The 23,686-nt window shown below is 34.7% G+C and overlaps 1 protein-coding gene across 2 annotated transcripts in view; it reads left to right on the top strand.

The window, feature by feature from the left end:
* STXBP5L (syntaxin binding protein 5L) overlaps positions 1–23,686 on the top strand; it is a 399,309-nt gene that overhangs the window by 148,257 nt on the left and 227,366 nt on the right. For both annotated transcript variants that reach the window (XM_004373644.3, XM_004373645.2), the window contains exons 8-10: positions 748–871; positions 17,008–17,086; positions 23,227–23,381. In XM_004373644.3, coding sequence (XP_004373701.1) covers positions 748–871; positions 17,008–17,086; positions 23,227–23,381 — 358 coding nt within the window. The remainder of the gene's footprint in view (positions 1–747; positions 872–17,007; positions 17,087–23,226; positions 23,382–23,686) is intronic.

The raw sequence follows: 23,686 nt of genomic DNA, 5'->3' as shown, positions 1-23,686 counted from the left end.
GACCCTGTAAGACAGAGTAGAACTGCTCCACAGGGTTTCCAAGGAGTGCTGGTGTATTTGAACTGCTGATCTTTTGGTTAGCAGCCGAGCTCTTAACTGCTACGCCACCAGGACTCCATAATATTTATATATCTAATTATGTTTTATTTATACCCATTTTCCCTCTCTCATTGTTTGTAGTTAGAGCTTAGTTTTGAAGGTGTAACCTGCATTTCTCAGTCTCTCTAGGTCCATTTTATCTTGTGTATATTGGAAAAATAATACTTACAGGATTAAATGAGATACGTGCTTACCATGAGGTCTGGCACAAAGTAAGCCCTCAGACGCTAGATCTTATTTAAATCATTTTTAAAAATAGGCTACTTTAAATGAAAATAGGCCTCTATTATAAATTGTCTTCTGATCACCTTGACTCTCTATGTGAATAATTTTTTAAAAAAGGTTATAAGATACACAAAGGACATGGGATATCAATAAAAAGCTCCGAATTCTAATTCCTCTCTGTAATTGACAGGCTGTGTGATAGGAAATTTAACTCTTCTTTATCTAAGGAAATGAGTTTTTGTAGCCTTTTATAAGTCTGTAGAGGGTTGAAGCCTCATGTAGTCTGAGCTGTATCTGAAAAAAATCACCTTACATGTTTAAGTGTTATTACTATAATAAATTTGTGTCTGAATAGTTTTCCTTTGGAATATTAGAATGATGTATCTACTTTTTTTTCTCTTCTTATTTTTGTTATTTTATTAGGCCATTCATTCAATTGATTGGCACCATGAGGGCAAGCAGTTCATGTGCAGCCATTCAGATGGCAGCTTGACTTTATGGAACCTGAAAAGTCCAAGTCGCCCTCTCCAGACCACAATTCCACATGGTAAGATGTATGTTTTCAAAAGTAATAAACACTGGACATGCAGTGCCTTGACTTGAAGTAGGAGAGGTGATAGTATGTTTGGGAGGAAGAGGTGCTAAGACATGGCTTATACCTCTTTCAGATCCCAACATTATACCCCAAACTTTCTATTCTTCCCTTTTCCATGTTCATCCACTTTCCCACTTTATAAGCTGTGCTTATTACATAAAGGCCTTCTCAAACAAAAAATGAATGGTTAATGTACTTGAAGCAGAGGATATAATATAGGAAATCTGACCAGTTTTAAGAGTTGAGGAGCGAGTGAGAGAATGGCACTATATAGACCTCACTTTCAAACCCAATTCATATACTGTTTTCTAGATTCTCCCGTTTATTTCCATTTCTACCATTTGCTTCCACTAAATTATGAGGACTGTGATTTTTCCTTTCCTTTCTTTTTTTTGTAGGTTGTATTTGTCTCATTACTATTTGCATTGAAAAGGGGTAATTAGGATTCATGCTGGATCTGTCTACATACCTGAGCAGAATAAAACATTCAAATGTATGAATACCTATAATTCATGACCAAATTATTTTAGAGAATATTGGTGATTGTCTAAGTTCCATATTTAGATTACACTGTAGATTGTTTATAAAAATAGGTAAAAAACCTAACAGTTAATCAAACACATTATATTTTTTAGTTTCTGAGCATTTGTTATATAGTGTCACATTTAGAAAATAGTGGTGTATTTTCTAAAATAGGTGTTCTGGTCACGCAGTGGTTAAGCACTCAGCTGCTAACCAAAAGGTCGGCAATTCGAATCCACCAGCCACTCCTTGGAAACCCTATGGGACAGTTCTTCTCTGTCCCGTAGGGTTGCTATGAGTCGGAATCGACTCGATGGCAACGGGTTTGGTTTTATAGATCACAAAGTTTCTCAAAATCATTCCATCTTGTGCTGACCTTCCATTTCTTTTACCACAATTGCATACTCTATCTGTAAATTATTAAATTATTACAACATTTTAATCTAGATGCTTTGTGTAGAGGTTTACACTTAGATGCTTACTTAGAAATACTTTACTTAGAGATTGCCATTGTGGAAACCTAGAACAGATGTTTGTTATACATGTAAGTCAGTATTAACTATTTGCTTTTGTGGTTGCTTTGTTTTCCTCAAAAAACACCCTATGTCCGTGCCTTTTATGATTGATGATATGATTTATTCATAAATTTTCTGTTTATTTCCTTCTATTCTTCTCAACAATCAACTTCTATAGACATTCTTTTTGGTTTGATTGGACATCTGAGACTTCATGTGTTTGACTGTATCCATAGTATATCCACATCAGCATCTGTGTCTCTCAAAACGTATTAATTAGATTAAACTACTGCTGCCTCATCATGACATGGTTAAGCAAGTACCAGTGACTTTGAGAATAGAGGCATCCGTTGTCACATCTATCTGTTTATATTCTTTGGGTTTATTTTGTTCCGTCTTACTTCTTAAGTTGGAATTCATTACTTTTCAGCAATTTTTATTTTCTAAAATAATTTTCTCTAAGTACCACTTTAGCTGTATCCTATAAAAGCAAAACCAAACCCATTGCCATCAAGCCAATCCCAAATCATAGCGACCCTGTAAGACAGAGTAGAACTGCCCCATAGGGTTTGCTAGGCTGTAATCTTTACAGAAGCAGACTGCCACATCTTTCTCCTGTGGAGCGTCTGGTGGGTTTGAACCGCTGATCTTTCGGTTAATTAAGAGAAAAAATAGTCTTTTGTTTTGTCTCTGATATTTATCATTTTTAGTGCTGTTCATTTTTTACTAAAAATACAAGAACATCATTTAGCATTTCATACTGTGCCATTCTGGTGGAAATGAATTCTCTGTATATTACTTTTTTACTTTAATTCTTGAAGAAAATTTTTACTGGTTGTAGAATTCTGGGTTGACAGGTCTTTTTTTTTTTGTAAGCACTGAACATTTTAAAGATGTTATTACCTGATCTTCCGATCTCCATAATTTCTGAATACAAAATCTATGGACGTTCAAATTGTGCTTCCTCTGTATATAATATGCCACTTTTGGGCTACCTTCAAAATTTTATTTGTATCTTTGACTTTCATCAATGTGACTATCATGTGCCTAGACTTACTTTCTTTTAATTTATTCTGTTTAGGGTTTTGAGCTTCTTAAATCTATACACTTATATACTTCATAAAATTTGGGAAGTCTTCAGCCATTGTTTCTTTAAATATTCTTCTTTGATTCTTCTCTCTCTTTCCTCTCTTTCTGGGACACAGCTACCTGCCTGTCAAAATTTTTGGTATTTCAGATTGGTTAATTTCTATTGATTTATCATCAATTTCACTGCTCTTTTCCTCTATCATTACCATTCTACTATTAAGCCTATAACTTTTTTTTTTCAGATATTTTTTAATATTTCTGTTTCTCTGCTGAGATTTCCTCTTTTCATTCATTGTGAGTGCATTTCCCTTTACCTCACTGAGCTTAGTTATAACAGCTAATTTAACTCTTTGTCTCATAATACCAACATCTGGTTCACCTCAGAGTTGGCCTCTCTTCATAACAATGACTCACATTTTCCTTTATCTTGGAATGTATATTGAATATTGTCAATGTAAGGTTGTATCTACTATAAAATATAGTTTTGTTGTCTCCCTCCCTCCCCCTGCCACTGTGTCTCCTAAACTGGGAAATCCTATTTAGAAATACTTCATTATTTTTCTACATTTCAAAATTTTCTATACTGCAAAGATAGGTTTGATCTAAAGCTCAGATTCTTAAATAATGGTGGGATAAGAGGTAGGTGGCCACAGCTAATGAGGCAGGATCAGCACCTGTTTCACTTGAGCTATGCCCTCTGATGGTATTACCCTTGTAGCTGGTTTCTGCTGGTGCTGCACAAGTGATCTTCTTTTCAGTGTAAATTGTAATGGATTCAAATACGTATTCTTCAGTCACAATGCCCTCAGCTGAACACACACCGCATATCTGCTTACATGATCTTAAACTAAATCTATCAAAATACTTAATAGCAAAATTGTTGCTTTCTATTATGCAGAAATGGGACAGGGATATCCACAATCATCACTCTTTTTTGACACTTTTCTGGAAATATGAATGAACGTATTTAGACTTGAAAAATAAATATGATATATAAAAATACAGAAATAGAATTCAGAATTAGTTATTTTTAGATAATGTAATTGCACATCTAATAAACAAAAACTACTTAGAAAAACTATTAATAATAATAATAGAATTCTATATACAAAGCAAAATATAATGGATGAGTAGAATAACAGCACCCACAAAAATAACTGGCAGTAAACCTTAAAATAAATATGAAGTATTATTTCTTCTCAGGGACATAAAGGAGACTTGAATAAATTAAAAACCTACCTTATTGCTGCATAGGTATATTCAATATAGTAAAGATGTTAATTCCCCACATGTTAATCTATAAATTCAGTTTGTTCCCAAAGAAACTAACAGATTTTTTTAAATTATATAAGCTGAATATAGCAAAATAAATAGGAAAAGTATTTAAACTAAGAGTAATAAACATCAGTTACAGGAATTTTAGAAGATTGGATGCCCTGAATAATTCTTCCTGAAATAAACAAAATGTTTTTGTTTTCTTTTTAACCTTTTTAATGTCATTGAGCTGGCAAGCATAATAGTAAGGAATCTAAAGAGACCAAAAGTGGATGTTAAACTAGAAACACTGAGAGATAAAGAAATGGTAAATATGAACTTTGTTCTGAGGGTTTCTGATAAACTTTGGAGAACTTGAACATTTTTTTTTAAACAGCTTTATTGTGATATAATTCACCTACCATACAATTTACTCACTTATAGTATGCAGTTCTGTGGATTTTAGTATATTTGCACTTGTGCAACCATCGGCACAATTTAATGTTAGAACACCCTTATTACCCCAAACAGAAATCCCATACTCATTAACAATCATTCCTCATCCCAACTCCTCCAGTCCTAGACAATACTAATCTTCTTTCTGTCTCTGTATATGCCTATTCTGGACATTTCATATAAATGGACTCAAATAGTATGTGGTTTTTGGGACTTGCTCCTTCCACTTGTTGTTAGCTGCTGTTGAGTCGATTCTGATTCATGGCGACCCATGTGTGCAGAGTAGAGCTCTGGATTGTCAAGGTGGTGATCTTTCAGAAGCAGATCACCAGGCCTGTCTTCTGAGGTATATTTTGATAGGTTTGAACCACCAACCTTTTGGCTAGTAGTTGAGCACTTAACTGTTTACACCACCCAGGGACATCCTTCTTTCACTTAGTATAATGTTTTCAAGGTTCATCCATGTTGTAGCATGTATCAGTACTTCATTCCTTTTTATTTCTGAACAACATTCCATTGTATAGATATGCTACATTTTATTTATCCATTCATCAGTTGATGGCCATTTTTGTTGTTTCCATATTTGGCTATTATGAATAATGCTGCTATGAACATTTGTGCACAAGTTTTGATGAGAACACATTTCTTTTGGGTATATTCCTAGATGTGAAATTGCTAGGTCATATGGTAACTTTATGTGTAACATTTTAAGGAACAGCCAAACTGTGTTCCACAGTGGTAGCACAATTTTATATTTCTACCAGTAATATATTACGTCCTCAGTTTCTCCACATCCTTGTCAACACTTGTTTTTAATCTGTCTTTTTGACTGTAACTATCCTAGTGGGTGTGCAGTGATATCTCACCATGGTTTTGCTATGAACTGTGGACTAGTTAGTAGTATTGTATCAATGTTAAATTTTTCAGTTGTGACAAATGATCTGTGACTATATATATGAACATTTTTGTCGTTAGTAAATACGCACTGAATTATTTAAGAGTAAAGGAACACAATGTCAGATGGTTCAGAAGAAAAATAATGTTAGAGTGTGTGTGAGAAAGCAAATGTGGAAATAAACAATTAGTAAATCTGGATAAAGAGTATAAAGGAGTTATTAGTACTAATGTGGCAACTTTTCCTTAAGTTTATATCAAAATAAAAGGTTACAAAAAAAAATGGAGGGGCCTGAAAATATGCCAGTCCAGAAGTGGCAGTCTTAGGAGGGAACCATTTCTAAAATAAAGGAAGATGCAGCCATTGGAGGCTTGGTGGTGTAGGGTCTGGAAAAAAACAAAAAATAATCACAAAATCTGAAGACAAAATAACACCTCAACACCCACCCCCCAAAAAAAGTATCATCAATTAATGAAATTGTACATCACTCAACCAACAGAAGAAGGTGTTCTAAGACTCAGATATGTATTAAGCCACATAAACCCCTTACTGCTACCTGTTATTTGTGGGTCTATAAAGAATTAACTATTTCAAGATTAACATCAGTTAGCACCCATACATACAAAGCTATTATAAGAGAAAAACATAAGTAGAGAATAAAGACATTTTATCTGCTAAAAATTCTATCAAATTATCAACCAGAAGCAGTTCCAGTTTTACCTCAGAGATATAGAAAGCAAGAAATAACATCAGTTCCATCCTTACAACAATAAGAAGCTGGACAAACTGAAAACTAACAACTTTTCTTGAACTCATCAGAGTACTCTCACATGAGCTTTTGCTTATCTAGGGTAGATAGCACTGAATGTCATAAAACCTAGTACAAAGATTTAGCAAAAACATTTATTCATGAATTCCTAAAGGGTAATTGTGGGTTAATGTGAAAGTATAAACCCCCTTGGGACTGCAGACATAAGATTTTTGCACCATCTTGCAGGGTTTTTTTCCATGAACCCTACTAGGCAACCACAGGGAAGACAAGAGAGAACACTTAAGAAAGCTTCCCACATCATTCTGGCTGAACAAGGGAAAGAGCAGCTGAGGCCAAATCTCCACCAAGGCCCGTCTCCCCTATCTTTCCTACTGACAAAAGTCTTAACCTATAGGGAAATAGCAACAAAAACTGTTACCTGAGAGCACTGGTGGAGACTTATTGCAGCTGGGGGAAATGAAGAGGAAAAAATAAACTGTACCCCTAGAGGAGGGGCAGGAATATATACTAGACCCAGTCAACTGCTAGAGGAGGGGCAGGAACAGTTTTGAAGGTCCCACCGTCAAAATCTAGGTTCACAGAGCCTGCCTAAGACTAATGGTTAAGCAAAACATCAGAAAATGCCCCTCACCATTGTTGGTCCCACCAGTATGACAAAAATTAAATAATTTAACAAGTTAACAGGTAAAAATAACAATGGAATACAGCTGGGGAAAATGTAAGAGACAGATTCTGGGGAGTAAATATTGAGAAAAACTCTCTGACAATCTAACCCACACCCTAAACACAAGATGTAACTAGAGAAATTTGAAGCCATTCATGCATTGAGGGTAGCCATAGTAACAACAAACTTCAACTCTAGATAGATAAACCCTAGATAGATTAACACTAATCCTTCCTCCTCCCACCCTCCACTAAAGGCCTGGGAGAAGAGAGATAATCACATCTCTAAGCATGAAAAACTTTTACCTCAGTGTCTGTTGTCCTGTACAACATGTCCAGCTTTCAGCAAAAATTTAAGAGAACTATGAAAAGGCAACAATAAAGTCCAGTCCAGAAAGACAAAGCAAATCATACTATTATACGTCCTTACACTACACATGAAGTAGCACATTATTATTTAATGGTATGCTCAGATTATTTTTAAAATTTATATTTTAAACCTTAGGGAAACAACTAAAACATTTTAAAAATGTATAAATAGTATGTCAATACAGGAGATAAAGTGGAATCACTTTTTTAGTGATTTTTTTAATGCTCAAAACCAAAGAATGTAGAAAAGGAGGAAAAGGAAACAACAAATAGAAAACAGCTAGCACTGTGGTCGATTTTAATCCAACCATATCAATAATCACTTTAAATGTTAATGGTATAAACAATCCAGTTAAAAGAGATTCTCAGATTGAATGAAGAAACAAGTCTGATCTATATGCTGTCTATAAGAAACATTTTTTAAATAAAGACATAAATAAGTTACCAGAAACAGATGGAGAAAGATACAGCATGCAAATATCAACCCAAAGAAAGATCGAGAAGCTACATTAATTTCAGACCAAGGAGGCATCAAAGGATATTATCAGGGATAAAGAGGGACATAACCTAAAAATAAATGAGTCAATTCTCCAAAAAGACATAACAATTTTAAATTACTATGTACCTAAAACAGAACTTCAAAATACATGAGGCAAAAGCTTATAGATCTGCAAATAGAACTAGACACATCCACAGTTATATTTGGAAACTTCAAAACTCATCTCTCAACAATCGATGGAATAAGTAGGCAAGATGTAGGTAGCCTGAGCACTATCAACAAACTTGACCTAATTGACATTTATAGAACAATTCACCCTACAGTAGCAGAATACACATTCTTTTCAAGCAGATATGGAACAGTCACCAAATTAGACCCTATTATGGGCCATAAAATGAACTTTAACAAATAAAAAATAGAAATGATACAAAGTACATTCATGGACCATAACAGATTAAACTAGAAATCAATTGCAGAAAGATGTCTAGACAATCCCAAAATATTTAGAAATTAAACAGCCCACTTCTGAATAACCAATGGGACAAAGAAGTCTTAAAGGAAGTTAAAATGAATTAAAAATTATGATCTAACATATCAAAGGTTGTGGCATGCAACTAAAGTAGAAATTAGATGGAAATTTAGAGCAGTAAATTATATTGCAAAAAACAAAATTTAGAATCAGTAAGCCAATCTTCCATCTTGAGAAACAAGAGTAAGAAGAGGAAATTAAACCCAAAGCAAGCATAAAGAAGGAAATTATAAAGATTAAAGCAGATATCAATGCAATTGAAAATAGGTAATCAACAGAGATAATCAAACCAAAAGAGTGTTCTTGGAAAACATCAATAAAATTGATAAACCTCTACCCAAACCGACCAGAAAAAGAGAGAGAGAGAGAGGGAGAGATGACACAAATAATCAATAGCAGCAATGAACAATTGATTGAAAGGATAATAAGGGCATACTATGAACAACTCTATCCCCATTAATTTAACCATTTATATGAAATGGACCAACCAAAGACATAAAACTTCCACCAGAAAAAATACATAACATGAACACTCCTCTATTTTTTTTTTTAAAGAAGTTGAATTTGTACTTTAAAAATTTCCCCAGAAACAAAATCCAAGCCCAGATGGAGTTAGTGGCAAATTCTACCAAAGATGGAAGGAAGAAATAATACCTATTTTGCACAATCCAGTACAGAAGACAAATGGAAGTTAACTCTTCCAACTCATTGTATGAGGACAGCATTATTTTAATGCCAGAACCAAACAAAGACATTTTAAAAGAAAAATAAAGACAATATCTTCATGAACATATATGTAAACATCTGCAACAAAATATTAGCAGTATATCAAAAGGATATCATGACCATACGGGTTTCATTTCAGGAACAGAAGATTGGTTCAACGTTCAAAAATTAGTGTAATTCACCATATTAACAGATTGAATGAGAAGAACCATGTGATCATTTCAATAGATGCAGATAAAGATTTTGACAAAATTCAACATTCATTTATAATTAAAACTCTCAGCAAGCAAGGAATAGAAAGGAACTTCCTTAACCTAATGAAGAGTATCATTAAAAAGCTAAAGTTAATATTATACTCAATACTGAAAGACTGAGTGCTTTCTCCCCTAGGTTTGGGAATAAGGCAAGAATGTCCTCTCTTACCACTCTCATTCATCACTGTGCTGAAAGTTCTAGTTAGTGCAGTAAGTTAAGAAAAAGAAATAAAAGTCATACAGATTGGAAATAAATAAAGCTGACTCTATTAATAGATGCCATGTTTGTCTATGGAGAAAATATAAAAGAATTAAAAAAAAGCTCCTAGAACTATTAAGTGAGTTTAGCAAAGTTGTGTGATAGAAGGCCAGTATAAAAACGTCAATCATATTCTGGTATGACTTTGATGAAAAATTGAAATTTGAAATTAAATAGAAAATACCATTTAAAGTAGCACAAAATAAGAAATTGTATGGTGTAAATTAAGCAAAAATTTATATTTTGGGATCTATGTGCCAAAAACTATAATAAACAGATAAAAAAAATCAAAGATCTAAATAAATAAGAGATAAACTGTGTTCAGGAATTGAAAGACTCAAAGTACTTAAGATGTTAATTCTCTTTCATTTGACCTATAAATTCAATGCAATTCCAATAAAAATTTTGCAAACTTTTTGTAGCTGATTCTAAAATGCATATGGAAAGGTAAAAGAACTAGAATAGCCAAAACAATTCTAAAAAAAAGAACAAAGTTTGGAGGAATCACATTACCCAATTTCAAGTTTTACTATAAAAGTATATATCAAGAAACAATGGCATTAGCAAAATAATAAACAATGGACCATAATTGAGAGCCCAGAAATAGACCCACACATAGTCAACTGATATTTGACAAAGGTGTAAATTTAATTCAATGGAAAGAGGATAGACTTTTCAACAAACACTACAGGAACAATTGTACATGATATGTTAAAAAAAAAATGCCAACATATACCTCAAACCTTATTTAAAAAATTTGAGTTAAAAAGATCATAGACCTAAACACAAATCATAAAAGTATAAAACTTCTAGAAGTAAACATAAGAAAACTTCTGTGTGAACTTGAGTTCAGCAATGAATTTTTAGATTTAACAACAAAAGTAAGATCCATAAAAGAAAAAATGAAAATTGGACTTTATCAAAATAAAAACTTTTGCTCTGCAAAAGACACTGTTAAGACAATGAAAGGACAAGCCACATACTGGGAGAAAATATTCAAAAATCACATTTCTGATAAAGTAATTATATTCAGAATATATATTAAAAACTCTTAAAAGTCAACTATAAGAGGTGATCAACTTCTGACATGACAGTGTGAGGAGTTCTGTTGACCTGATCCCAGTGAATCTGGTGTAAACTATTTTTAAAGTCCCACAGTCATTGAAAGCCTCTGGAAATGGTCCTAAGGGCTAACAACAAATGAAGAAACATCTATTCAAGAGAAATCTATGAAAATTTGATAACAAAAACAAAAGTCTGTCTTACTTGAACCAAAATCGCTCCCTCTCTCCCCACACCCAGCTCAGTGAAGTGGAGACTCCACTCCAGACTTCTGCAGCCAAGAACACAGGGCTCCCTATCCCATCAGCTCCCAGTCAGAGGTTTCTTCCTGGCAGGAGCAGGATGTCTGCATTTCTCATCCTGTTGCTAAGACTAAGTCCCAGGTTAGTGTGGTTGAGAGGTGGGGTCTCTGAGAGGTGGGGTCTCACTTCTGCTGCCCAGAGTGGGGTCTCACTTCTGCTGCCTAGCCCTCAATCATGGAATGGAGGCTCTACCTTGGGCACTGCCTGCTGAAAAGATCGGGGCCCTGGTCACCCTTGCTATAGCTCATGAGGTGGTGGTTCTATGCAAGCTGAGAGGACCTCAGGCTGCTACTCCCCCTCCACTACCCTCTCAGGTCCTAGAGAGGAGGTGTCATTTAGAGAGGTTTCCATTCCTTATTCCCACCACCAGCTTCAGGGCACTTGCTCAGAGATTTTGCCTGGGGTAGGGTGTAGTGAAACAAAAAAAACCAAACCCATTGCCGTCGAGTCGACTCCGACTCATAGCGACCCTATAGGACAGGGTGGAACTGTCCCGTACGGTTTCCAGGGAGAGGCTGGTGGATTCAAACTGCTAACCTTTTGGTTAGCAGCCCAGCTCTTAACCACTGTGCCACCAGGGCTTCAACATTGGCTCCTAATCTCTTCCCAAAGTAACTGACTTGTTTGCAAAAGAATGCAGAAATTGAAGCCCAAGTGGAGGTTTTGGTGAAAGGCTATAGGAAGGAGATTCAAGATCCAGGCTAAACTGTAGTCATCTAGTTTTCAGGAGAGAACCAGAGAATAAGTCACCTGGGAGGAGCGCTCCTGGATTGGAAACAAATATAAAATACTAATCTCAAAAAATATTTCTTCAAAAGCACCACAATATGAATGGATTCTTTGATAGAGCAATTCATGCCTTAGAACATTGTTGAAAACAATTGAGAAATTAGCTGGTAATTAGTGGAGTTTAACAGCTGAGTGTGGTCAGGGAAAGAGAAGAAGAGAGTCCTACCCAGCTCAGTATCATCCCAGGGTAAGTGTGGGCATACCCAAAGCTGCTACATCCTGAGTAGTAACAGAAAGGGCTTAACACTGTGAGAGGGGAAATTGACTTCACTGAAATAATTCAATTAGTAACTAAACAAATAAACAAGCAAATAACAATAACAAGCCCTGGAGGATGGGGGATCAGTACCTAGAGTTGCTATAATATATTATCTAAAATGTGCAGTTTGCAACAAAAGCGTACAAGGCATAGGAAGAAATAGGAAAGTATGACCCAAACGTCAGAAAAAGGTAGGCAACAGAAAATGCTTTTGAGAGTGACCAGATGTTGGATCTATCAGAAAAAGACTTCGAAGTAGCCATTATAAACATGTTCATAGAATTAAAGAAAACTATGATGGAAGAAGTACAGTAAAGTATAAAGACAGTGTTGCATCAAATAGAGAATATTAATAAAGAGATCAAAATGAACCAAATTCTGAAGTTAAAAGAACAGTAACTGAAATAAAAAATGCCCAAGAAGGGCTCATGAGTAGATTTTAACTGGCAGAAGAAAGAATAACTGAACTTGAAGATAGATTGATAGAGATTATTCAAGCTGAAGAACAGAGAATGAAAAATAATGAAGAGAGCCTCAGCAAAATGTGGGACACCATTAAGCACGTCAACATATGCATAATGAGTGTAGTGGAAGGAGAGGAGAGAAAGGGGTAGAAAAAATATTTGAGGAAAGTATGTATAAAAACTTTAAATTTATAAACTCCTACTTATACACATTCAGGAAACTCAACAAACTCCAAGTAAGATAAATGCAAAGAGATCCACACTCAGACACATCATAGTAAAAATGCTGAATGGCAAAGAAAATGAGAAAATCTTGAAAGCAGCAAGCAAAAAATGACTCAGTAATTACAAGGGAACACCAATGATATGTATAGCTGACTTCTCAGCAGAAACAATGAAGGCTGATGAAAGCAGTGGGATAACATATACAAACAGCTCAAAGAAAAACTGTCAACCAATAATCCCATATCCAGCAAAGCTATCTTTCAAAAATGAAGGCAAAATAAAATTTTCCCAGATAAACCAAAGCTAACAGAATTTGTTGCTAGCAGACCTGCCTTGTAAGAAATACTAAAGGAAGCTCTTCAGACTGAAGGCAAATGACCCAGACAGTAATTCAAATACATATTAAAAAAAGAAAAGAAAAAAAAAAAAGACCAAAAACCAAAACAAACAAACAAAATAACAGAACCAGTAAAGGTAATTACATAATTATAAAAGAAAGTTTAAATGCATATTTTTCTTCTTTCTTCTCTTAACTGATTTAAAAAGTAAGTGTATAAAAGAATATGTTTGTAATGGCTTGTTGGACTTATAACATACAGAAATATAACACGTGTGTATTATATTTGCCAGATAACAAGGTAAAGGAAGTGGGTGGCAGCAAAGATGTATTGGTCTAAGGAAATAAATTAGGTAAAGTAATAATTATAGCAATGTACTAACTACATATGGTAAAGTAATAATTCTAATGATAAAATGGTCAATCCATCAGGAAGATGTAACAATTATAAACATATATGCGTGTAATAACAGAGCACAAATATACGTGAAGAAAAAACTGACTGATGTGAAGGGAGAAATAGACAATTCTGCCTGAAGCAGATAGAAAAAGAAGAGCAAAGTAAGCCTAAATAATTAGGAGGAAAGAAATTATGGAGATAAGAGCAGGACTGATGAAAATGGAAAGTGGCAAGCAATACAGAAAATTGACATAGCCAAAAATTGTTTGTTTTTAAATAGCAACAGAATTGATAAAGCTCTGGTTAGACTGATCATGAAAGAGGGAACAGAAATTTCCAACAGCAGGAATGAAAGAGGAGAGGAGACGTACTATAGTCCTAAAAATATTAAAGGAATAAGTCAATAGTATCAACAATTTCATGACAATATATTTGATAACTTAGATGGTACAGATATATTCTTTATAAAATACAATTTACTAAATCCAGTTTTTACCCTGTCCTTCAGTTCAAAACCTTAATTTACGTTCTGGGCATCTCTACCATAAGGCCTAGTCAATACTTTGAAATAAACATGTCCAAAACTGAATTAATATTTTTGCCCAAACTAGCTGTCTTAATTATCTAGTGCTCCTGTAACAAATACCACAAGCCGGTGGTTTTAACAAACAGAAATTTATTTTCTCACAGTTTAGGAGGCTAGAAGTCTGAATTCAGGGTGCCGGCTCTAGGAGAAGTCTTTCTCTGTCTGTGGTTTTTAGGGAAAGGTTCTTGTCTCTTTTCAGCTTCTGTTTTTCAAATCCTTGGTAATCTTCATTTGGTGTGGCATCTGTCTTTCCCCATCTCTGTTTCCTTGCTGCTTGCTTATTCTACCCTTTTAAATCTCAGAAGAGACGGATTTAAAACACATTCTACACTAATACTCTCATTAACAAAACAAAGAAAACCCGTTCCCAAATGGGATTATAACTATGGGTATAGGGGTTAGGATTTCTAACACATATTTTTGGGGAACACAATTTAATCCATAACACTAACTCACTCCCTAAGTTTCTGTATTCCAGGCAATAGTATCTTCTTTCTGTAAAACTTTCATGATCAATTCTCAATCTGGTTTGTTAATTTCCACTATCTCTTCCACCCATCCTTTCCTCTGAGTTTCATCCTCTAATGTTTCTTAGGCCTTCACGTCACTTTTCCTGCACTGTTGTAATAATCTACTTGGTCTTCTAGCTTAAGTCTTTTATACTCTCAAAATTGTCTGTTAAATTAAGCCATGTTAATATTTTTGCACACATCACTCCCCAACTTAAAACTTTGAATGACTCTTCATTGTCTGTACTGTGAATCAATTTCTTAGGTTGCCATGGTCTGGCTCCTTTGTACCTGATCAACATTATTTTCACTATTACCTTACATGAATTTTTTGTTAATCTTGCCAAATTGGCCTATTATTCCTTTGACACTGTAAGCACATTCTGCCTTCCCTTTTCTTATGCCCTCCTACGCAAAATCTCTTTTAGTGCTCAACCTAGCTTCTAGGAAGGCTTCTGTAAAAACCTAGGAAGTCTTCTATCATAAAAGGGAATAATAGTTTTATTCTCCACTCCTATGATACTCGATGTCTATCATTTATTTGTTTATAGTACCTTATGTTGCCCTTTTTATATTTGTTTTGTATAATCTACTAAATTTTAAGTCTCTTGGTGGTGAGATATTTTTATACCCTATTACGTAGTACAGTACTCTGAATATAAGGAGTAGCGATAAATGCAATTGTTGATAATTTTACACAATATGAAATTTAAGCATGTTTCATTTACTAACAGACGGGGGATCTAATCAACATAGAAAACATTCACCTAAACAATAAATTATTGGAGTTTACTAGTTCTGCTATAGAAATTATTGCATGATGGCACTAATATGAATTGATTTAAAGATAGTATCAGATTCTGTATACACAAGCAACTGCACATATGCTATTTGGGTCAGCTACTGGTTTGGCAATTATAGGAGAAGCAATGGATGAAGAAGACAGAGAGATGAAAGTGTCCATCAACAGAGGGGAAAGGGTCTCTCTCTCTCTTGCCTATGCCCCAGCCTTCAGTTCTTTCTATCCCCATTTCATTACCCTAACCAGTAATCTGCACCCATCTGTTCCTTATCCCAAACACCTCTGTCCAGAATGAGTTTCTGAGCCAAACTTGCCTCTTTATAAGGCATCATGTTCTACATATCATATGGTACAGACACTTGTTTATCTTTCTCTTTCAAAATGTAAATGATTATGGCCAGTATTGTATTATTGTTTGCTTCTTTAGTTGACATAGGCTAAGAGAAAGGAAAGGCAATTTCAGAAAACATGCCATGGGGCAGATATTGGCAAGTTGTGTGTTGATTCCCTGATGGATTGACACAGTAGCCATAAGATGGGCTCAAACATATCAATGATCATGAAGATGACACAGGACTGGGTAACATTTTGTTCTGTAATACGTAAGGTTGCCATGAGTTAGAGCCAACTCACAGCAGCTAACAACATCAACATTCTGAAGCTATCCTGAAAACGTAAACATATGTGCATGTAAGTGTCTCTTTATATAGTATGTACGTGTGTCTGTAAACAACTGTGTTTATAGAATAAATAAGATACTTATTAAAAATAAAACAAAAAATAAACAAAAAAAATGCCAGTTTAGTTAAAATGAGACGTAGAATTATAACCAAAAACATAACTAGAGACTTAAGTATATTATATGCAGAAGTAGTTCTACCTACAATCCCTTCTCTTTTTTTAATCCTTTATTCTAAGTCTTACGATGTCTAAACAGTATAAACCTTACCCTGTAAGAAACTATTATTTTTGGTTTGTGCAAATAGAGTACGTCATTAAAATTATTTTTAAATATGAAATGTACCATCTTTGTTTATTGTCTGATAGACTTTCCTTTAAATAAAGTTGAAAATGGAGTGATTTTGATAGTTTGCTTTGGGCTTTCTGCATATGGAAGGGATCTGTTTGTACTATACATACAAATTTGAGTCTAGTGTAGATGTTCATAGTAATATATTTCATTATGCAGAAAAGTATATGTGTGCTGTGTGTCTTCAATTCTAAAGTTGCTGATTTTATCTTCAAATTTAAATAGTTAAAATGATAATGTGATATTAGATTCATATATGGAGAATGTAAAACAATAAAAATTGGATAATTTTATAAATAACTTAATCGATTTTATAGCAATCAATTGTTAGAACTCTAACAATGGTTTACAAATTCAACAAAAATGTTAGATGTATAGAAGTGTGTTTATCCAATTATGACAAGTACATAATTACATTATTATTACTTTTTATTTATATTCCTTTAGTCAATTATTTTTTTTCATTCTCATGGATGAATAGAATTTAAATCAGATTTAATAGAATCTTTTTCTTTCCTTAGGAAAAAGTTCAAGAGAAGGAAGAAAATCTGAATCTTGTAAACCAATTCTTAAAGTAGAATACAAGACGTGTAGAAACAGGTATGCATTTTTACTTTCGGAGATATGGGAATATATGTAAGAAAAAAGGTAAGAAGGACAGATAGCTGATAATGTTTATTATTGTTTAAAGTTTTACATAGTTAAAAATATATTAACTAACTGAATCCTCTACATTAAAAATAACTGATTTCCTGTTGTTTAATGGGCCTTTCTATAATGATCATTATTTGAATATTGCAAATAACAGCTTTTAATTATTTTAAAATTTCAAAGAGAATTCAGATGAGTATTGTATACATTAATTTTAACAATAGAGGACTTTTTGGCCATACACATTAGAAGTAGCAATCACTTAAAACCAAACCAAACCCGTTGCTGTCGAGTCAGTTCTGACTCAGCAGCCTTACAGAACAGAGTAGAACTACCCCACAGGGTTTCCAAGGAGTGGCTGGTGGATTTGAACTGCTGACCTTTTGGTTAGCAGCCCAGCTGTAGCTCTTACCCACTGCACCACCAGGGCTCCAGCAATCATTTAGCAGTTATTTATTAGGCAAAAACTATATGCCTACTGGTATTGCACATGAAAGAATTAAACACATAACCAAGTCTCTGTACCTTAGGATCTTACATTTTAAACTTGGAAAGGTTACAGTTAGTTGGAGAGATAAACAATTATGTATATTTTCATAGTAAAAGAGTAGTAAATTTTATGGTACAAAAATTTAAATATTTTATCTTGTATATAGCAACCATATTCTAAACATTGACAATGTTCCTTTTACTTGCAATAATTATTAGCAACATTCTGATCCAAAATTACATAACAAACCTTGCCTAAATCTCAACTTTATTTCAACTTTAAATTAGATAATCTTATTTTATATTAATTATATACTTACAATAGAATAATTTCCTGGAGGCATAGGTACATATAATGTTAGTTCACACTTGTTCTTCTAGACTTTTAATAGTTTAATAAAATTATGGTCATTTTTAACCAGTTTATATATAACAACACTTCTTTAGCCCAATCTAGTGTTAAACTATACATAAACTGGTAAAAGTGACGACAGTTTTATAATACTTTAGTATAATTAAAGTGTTAGAACTTTCTTTCTTAAAACAGTATTTATAATTTAAACTTTGCTTGAGACTCCAGATTCGTCATTATTTATATCAGTTATACAGTGATATACTCCAAGGACTAGTGAGATGCGGAGCCACTGTATTAACAATTCCTACCAACTTATGGTGTTCTTTGTTTTTTCTTTTTACTTGTGTTTTTGTTTATAAAAGTTTTTCTGTCTCTTCACTTTTTGGCCATCAATATTTCTTACTGTGTTATATGCTAGTATCCAGTATTTTGTTTTCTGTAGACTAAGAACATTGAAAGCCAAACTTTAAAAAAAAAAAAAAAGCAAATAGGTTCAGGTAAAGCCCTGAGAGGCTTTTCCATGATAAAGTACATGATCTATGGATTTTATGACATCTATTTTGTTGCTTAGAGACTTTTTTGAACTTGTATTTCTATGAGTCCTTAACAATATTCAATTTAATTTAGTTAAAACAGTATTTATTAAGTTATTACCACAAATCGGGCACTGTACAATTTGCTAGGTATACTAAACTGGAAGAGATTAGCACCTGCCTTTGAATTTATTATGGTCTAGTAGCAGAAGAAAGGCTTATAAACTAGCGGTTTCTATATATGTCAGGTGCTTTGATATAGATATGCTATGGGAGCATAGAAAAGGGCACAGATCCCAACCTTGAAGGTGTGGGAGGAGATCAGTGGAGAGAGAGATTTGTGAATTCTTCTTGGGAAAGGAGGTTAAGTGGGACTTAAAGGACAATAGGATGGTGACAGACAAAGAAAGAAAAGGGTGAAGGTAAAGAGAAGGTATTTTAGGAATCAGAAATCAAGGCAGTATAAAATAGTGATTAAGATAATTGTCTCTTGAGTAAGACAGCTATGTGACCTTGAAAATTTTAATTAGCTTTTTTTGAACTTGTTTCCTCATCAGCAAATAAGAGTTAATACCTATCTCATGAGGATGCTTGTGAGGATTAAATGGAATAAGGCATAATGCATGTAGTCGTAAGTTTGGTGAGTGGCACATAGTAGATTTCTTAATAAATAGAAGTTACTATGATTACTGTTGTCATCATCGGATCCGTGATGTTCCACATTGTTAAAATTATTCAGCTACTCCTAATGAGTTGGTCTAGTAATTGGTAATCCACCTTTTTTGTGGAAGTAAATCTTCAGATTTGTATTGTAAAATAATCATATAATGTTGATCGTAATTACTGTCATCCCATTTACTTGTGTTCTTTAGTACACTGTATTTATTAGTTGTTACTACTACTATGTTAGAAAAGTCACCTCTGGGAGCAGCAGTTTCATAGCTCAGAACACAAGGAGACTAAAAAGCAAAGAAAGGTGAAGTGAATGAGGGCCTTGAGGTAAAGAGTACTGAAAGGTATTGCCACAGCAAACAGGCTACCGTCTGGAAGTGGAAATAAGTATCTGTATTTCCACTCCATCTATTATAGAGCAGAAACTTGGTGAAGAAAAAAATTAGGATGTCTGTGAAAGAAGCAGGAACCAAAGAAAGAGCTTTTCCATATATACCATAGCAATAGGGCCTCTTAATGGAGAGCATAGGTAACAGATGTGAGGGGTGTGTTTTCTGCTTAGCTTTATATCAGACCAGTCATCCACAGACTTGCTTTACAGTTCCAAGATTAACAACCATTCTGCTTAGGAATCATTGAGCCCTCATCGTCTCTTTGCCTACTAGCACGCCAACCAAGATGACCTCATGGCTTAATATGTTTATCCTCTTCAGAATGGAATATTTATTTCTTTACCTACTATTAGTTGCACAATCAAGTTCCCTGTAGTAACTGAAAGTCACTTTCTGTTAGTCTTTTAATCCCTTCCTATCATGGCAACCAAGAGCCCTGGTGGCACAGTGGTTAAAAATGCTCAGCTGTTAACCAAAAGGTTGGCGGTTCAAACCCACCAGCCACTCCACAGGAGAAAGGTATGGCAGTCTACTTCTGCAAAGATTACAGCCTTGGAAACTCTATGGGTCAGTTCTACTCTGTCCTATAGGGTCACTATGAGTCAGAGTCAACTCGACAGCAATGGGTGGTGGTGGTGGATCATGGCAACCTGCATGTATAGATTTCTGTAACCGCCATCACAGTCAGAATATAGAACAGTTCCATCAACTCAGAACCTCCTTCTTGCTATCTCTTTATAGTGACACCTTCCCTCTACTTCTAGCCCTTGGCAACCACTGATCTGTTTTGCATCACTGTAGTTTTGTCTTTTGAGAATGTCATATAAATGTAGTATGTAACCTTTTGAGACTAGCTTCTTTCACTTAGGATAATGCCTTTGAGATTCATCCAGGTTGTCGTGTGTTGATAATTTATTCCTTTTTATTAATGTTTTCTTTCAGTGTGAGGACATTGTCAATGATACGGTTATTTCATCTATAAGAATCCATCTGACAAGTTTCTCTTAATAGATTGTTTGTATTTCATAAAGGAGACAGCTTAGTGTGTGGTACAGCATTTACCAAATTATGTTTCTTTAATCACTAATGGTATTCATGAGGGGGAAAATGATCTGTAGTCAAATAAATTTGAAAAATTTGATAAATTCTGGATTTAAAAAGGTAAACTAGTTTCTTTACTGGAGGATTTCTCAGAATCTATGATATATGGTATAAATCGTAAAATTCAAAAGGGAGATATGGTTTGCAAATGCTTGTGAAGTTATTAAATTTTTTAAAAACCTTTTTTTATATGATATTTTTAGTTTTTTTTTTTATTGTACTTTAGGTGAAGGTTTACAGAACAAATATTTTCTCATTAAACAGTCAGTACACATATTGTTTTATAACATTGGTTAACAACCCCTTGACATGTCAACATGCTCCCTTCTTGGCTTTGGAGGACCTTTTTTTTTTGGTGAAAATATACATAGCCAAAGATACACCATTTCAAAAATTTCTACATGTACAATTCAGTGACGTCAATTACGTTCTTCCAGTTGTGCTGCTATTCACACTTTAGATGAAGATTTATAGAACAAAACAGTTTCTCAGTAAACAGTACACATATTGCCCTATGACAATGGTTAAGAACCCCACTACATGTCAACACTGTCGTTACTCAACCTTGGGTTCCCTATCACCAGATTTCCTGTCCCCTTCTACCTTCTAGTCCTTGTCCCTGGACTGCCGTGCCTTATTAGTCCCGTTTTGAAAAACCCTTATTTTGCAGAAAAAAATTATATTCCACAGTTTGGAAAACATTGTTGTTCTTAGGTGCCTTCGAGTCAGTTCTGACTCATAGTGACCCTAGGTACAACAGAAGGAAACACTGCCCAGCCCTGTGCCATCCTCACAATCATTGTTATGCTTCAGCCCATTGTTGCAGCCACTGTGTGAATCCATCTCATTGAGGATCTTCCTCTTTTTCGCTGATGCTCTGCTTTACCAAGTGTGATGTCCTTCTCCAGGGACTCATCCCTCCGGATAACATGTCCTGAGTATGTGAGACGTAGTCTCGCCATCCCTGCTTCCAAGGAGCACTCTGGCTGTACTTCTTCCAAGACAAGTTTGTTCATTCTTTTGGCAGTCCATGGTATATTCAATATTCTTCTCCAACACCACAGTTCAAAGATGTCAATTCTTTTCGGTCTTCCTTATTCATCAGACTAGAAATAAAAAATATGGACTTTTTAAACTGAACAATAGTTTAGCTTAACTAGTAAAAAAGGTCTGCCTTGAGCATTATGTTCTTTTAAGAACTATTCTGTTTTTAAGAGGGTTAGGTAACTTGACCAGTAAGTAACAGAGCTGGGATTAAAAACAGGTAGTCTGACTTTAGAGCCCAAACTTTTACATTACATTATACTGCACGCATTATAAAAGTCCTGTCTGAATGGTAATGATAGCCTAGAGCACCAAAGAAGTTTGTCGTGGCAAGAAATTACTTTCTCAGATCTGGAACAGCCCTAACTACTGTTGACAGCCACCCTTCCTTTGCCTGGAAGGAAGTCAGTATTATTCTATGATGGAAAGCCTGGTAGCATAGTGGTTAAGAGCTATGGCTGCTAACCAAAAGTTCGGCAGTTCAAATCCATCAGGTGCTCCTTGGAAACCCTATGGGGCAGTTCTACTCTGTCTCATAGGGTTGCTGTGAGTCGGGATCGATTTGACAGCAATGGGTTGGGTTGGTGTTGTTATCTATATTGACAAAGCAACTCGAAACATCAGATAGGAACCTTAGGGGGCAATGAGTTTATGTTAATGAGGGAGGAGCAATTCAGAAAAGGAGAGTAAGAATGGTTGCACAAGTTGAAGAATGTAATCAGTCACTAAAGTGTACATGTAGAAATGGTTGAATTGGTGTATGTTTTACTGTGTATATTCTCAATAACAACAACAAATACATAAAATTTAGAAAAAAATTATGGGCTTTGGAGCCTGGGTTTGAATCCATGTCTTGCTACTCACTAGCTGCTTGACCCTGAACAAGTTACTTAATCTGCATGAATCCTCGTCTGCAAAATGGGGCTAGTAGTACTTTCCTCATCAGGGTTGCTTTGAGGATTACATAAAATTTACTTTATGTATACACATAGCACAGTATCTGCCACTTGGTAAGAATTTGATGAATTGTAGCTATTTATTATTAGAGGAAGGAGTCCTGATGGCACACCAGTTGAGCACTCAGCTGTTAACTGAAAGTTTGACGTTTTGAACCCACCAGCTGCTCCATGGGAGAAAGACCAGGCAATCTGCTCCTGTAAAGATTACAGCCTAGAAAACCCTATGAGGCAGTTCTACTCTGTCACATGGGATCACTATGAGTCAACAAGCAAGTCAACACCATCTAACAACAACAGCAACACTATTAGAGGCAATAAAGACTAGTGTTTAGAAGCATAGACTTTGGTGTCTGATAGATCTTAATTTTCTTTTGGATTTTTCCATTTAATTATTACTTAACTTCATTAATAAAATGAGAATAATACTTAATGAGAATTTAATGTGGTAATAAACATTTAGAATACAATGCCTACAGGCTTAGTTGTGTCACTTTATGTCATTCTAAAGGATTTTTTGGTCTCATTGACTTTTCTTCCTATGTAGTGAGCCATTCATAATATTTTCTGGTGGACTGTCTTATGACAAAGCTTGCAGAAGACCAAGTTTAACCATCATGCATGGAAAAGCAATTACAGTACTTGAAATGGATCATCCCATTGTTGAATTTCTAACTTTATGTGAAACACCCTATCCAAATGGTAAGAAGCTAAAATGAAACTATTCATGTTGAAAAATCATTCTTGAAATGTTACATGACAAATTCCTAACAAAATTAAGCTTAAATATTTTCAGTTTTGGCAGCGGACAACCGCCGTGGTACAACAGTGTGAGCTACAGGTGCTGAAGCAGGTTCTGCAACTGTACCTACTTGACAAACTGGAAGTAAGACAGATGTAGTTGCAGCACTGCTGGAGTTTCAGGGTTCTAACACCAGGTAAGTGCTTTAAACTTTGATAAGGATGGTGGAAGCTGAGCTGGGAGGGTCTGATAGGGGTCCGGGGTG

Source organism: Trichechus manatus, unplaced genomic scaffold, assembly GCF_000243295.1.
Source record: "Trichechus manatus latirostris isolate Lorelei unplaced genomic scaffold, TriManLat1.0 scaffold00026, whole genome shotgun sequence".
Classification (NCBI taxonomy): Eukaryota; Metazoa; Chordata; class Mammalia; order Sirenia; family Trichechidae; genus Trichechus; species Trichechus manatus.
This window is presented reverse-complemented; position numbering and strand designations above follow the sequence as displayed.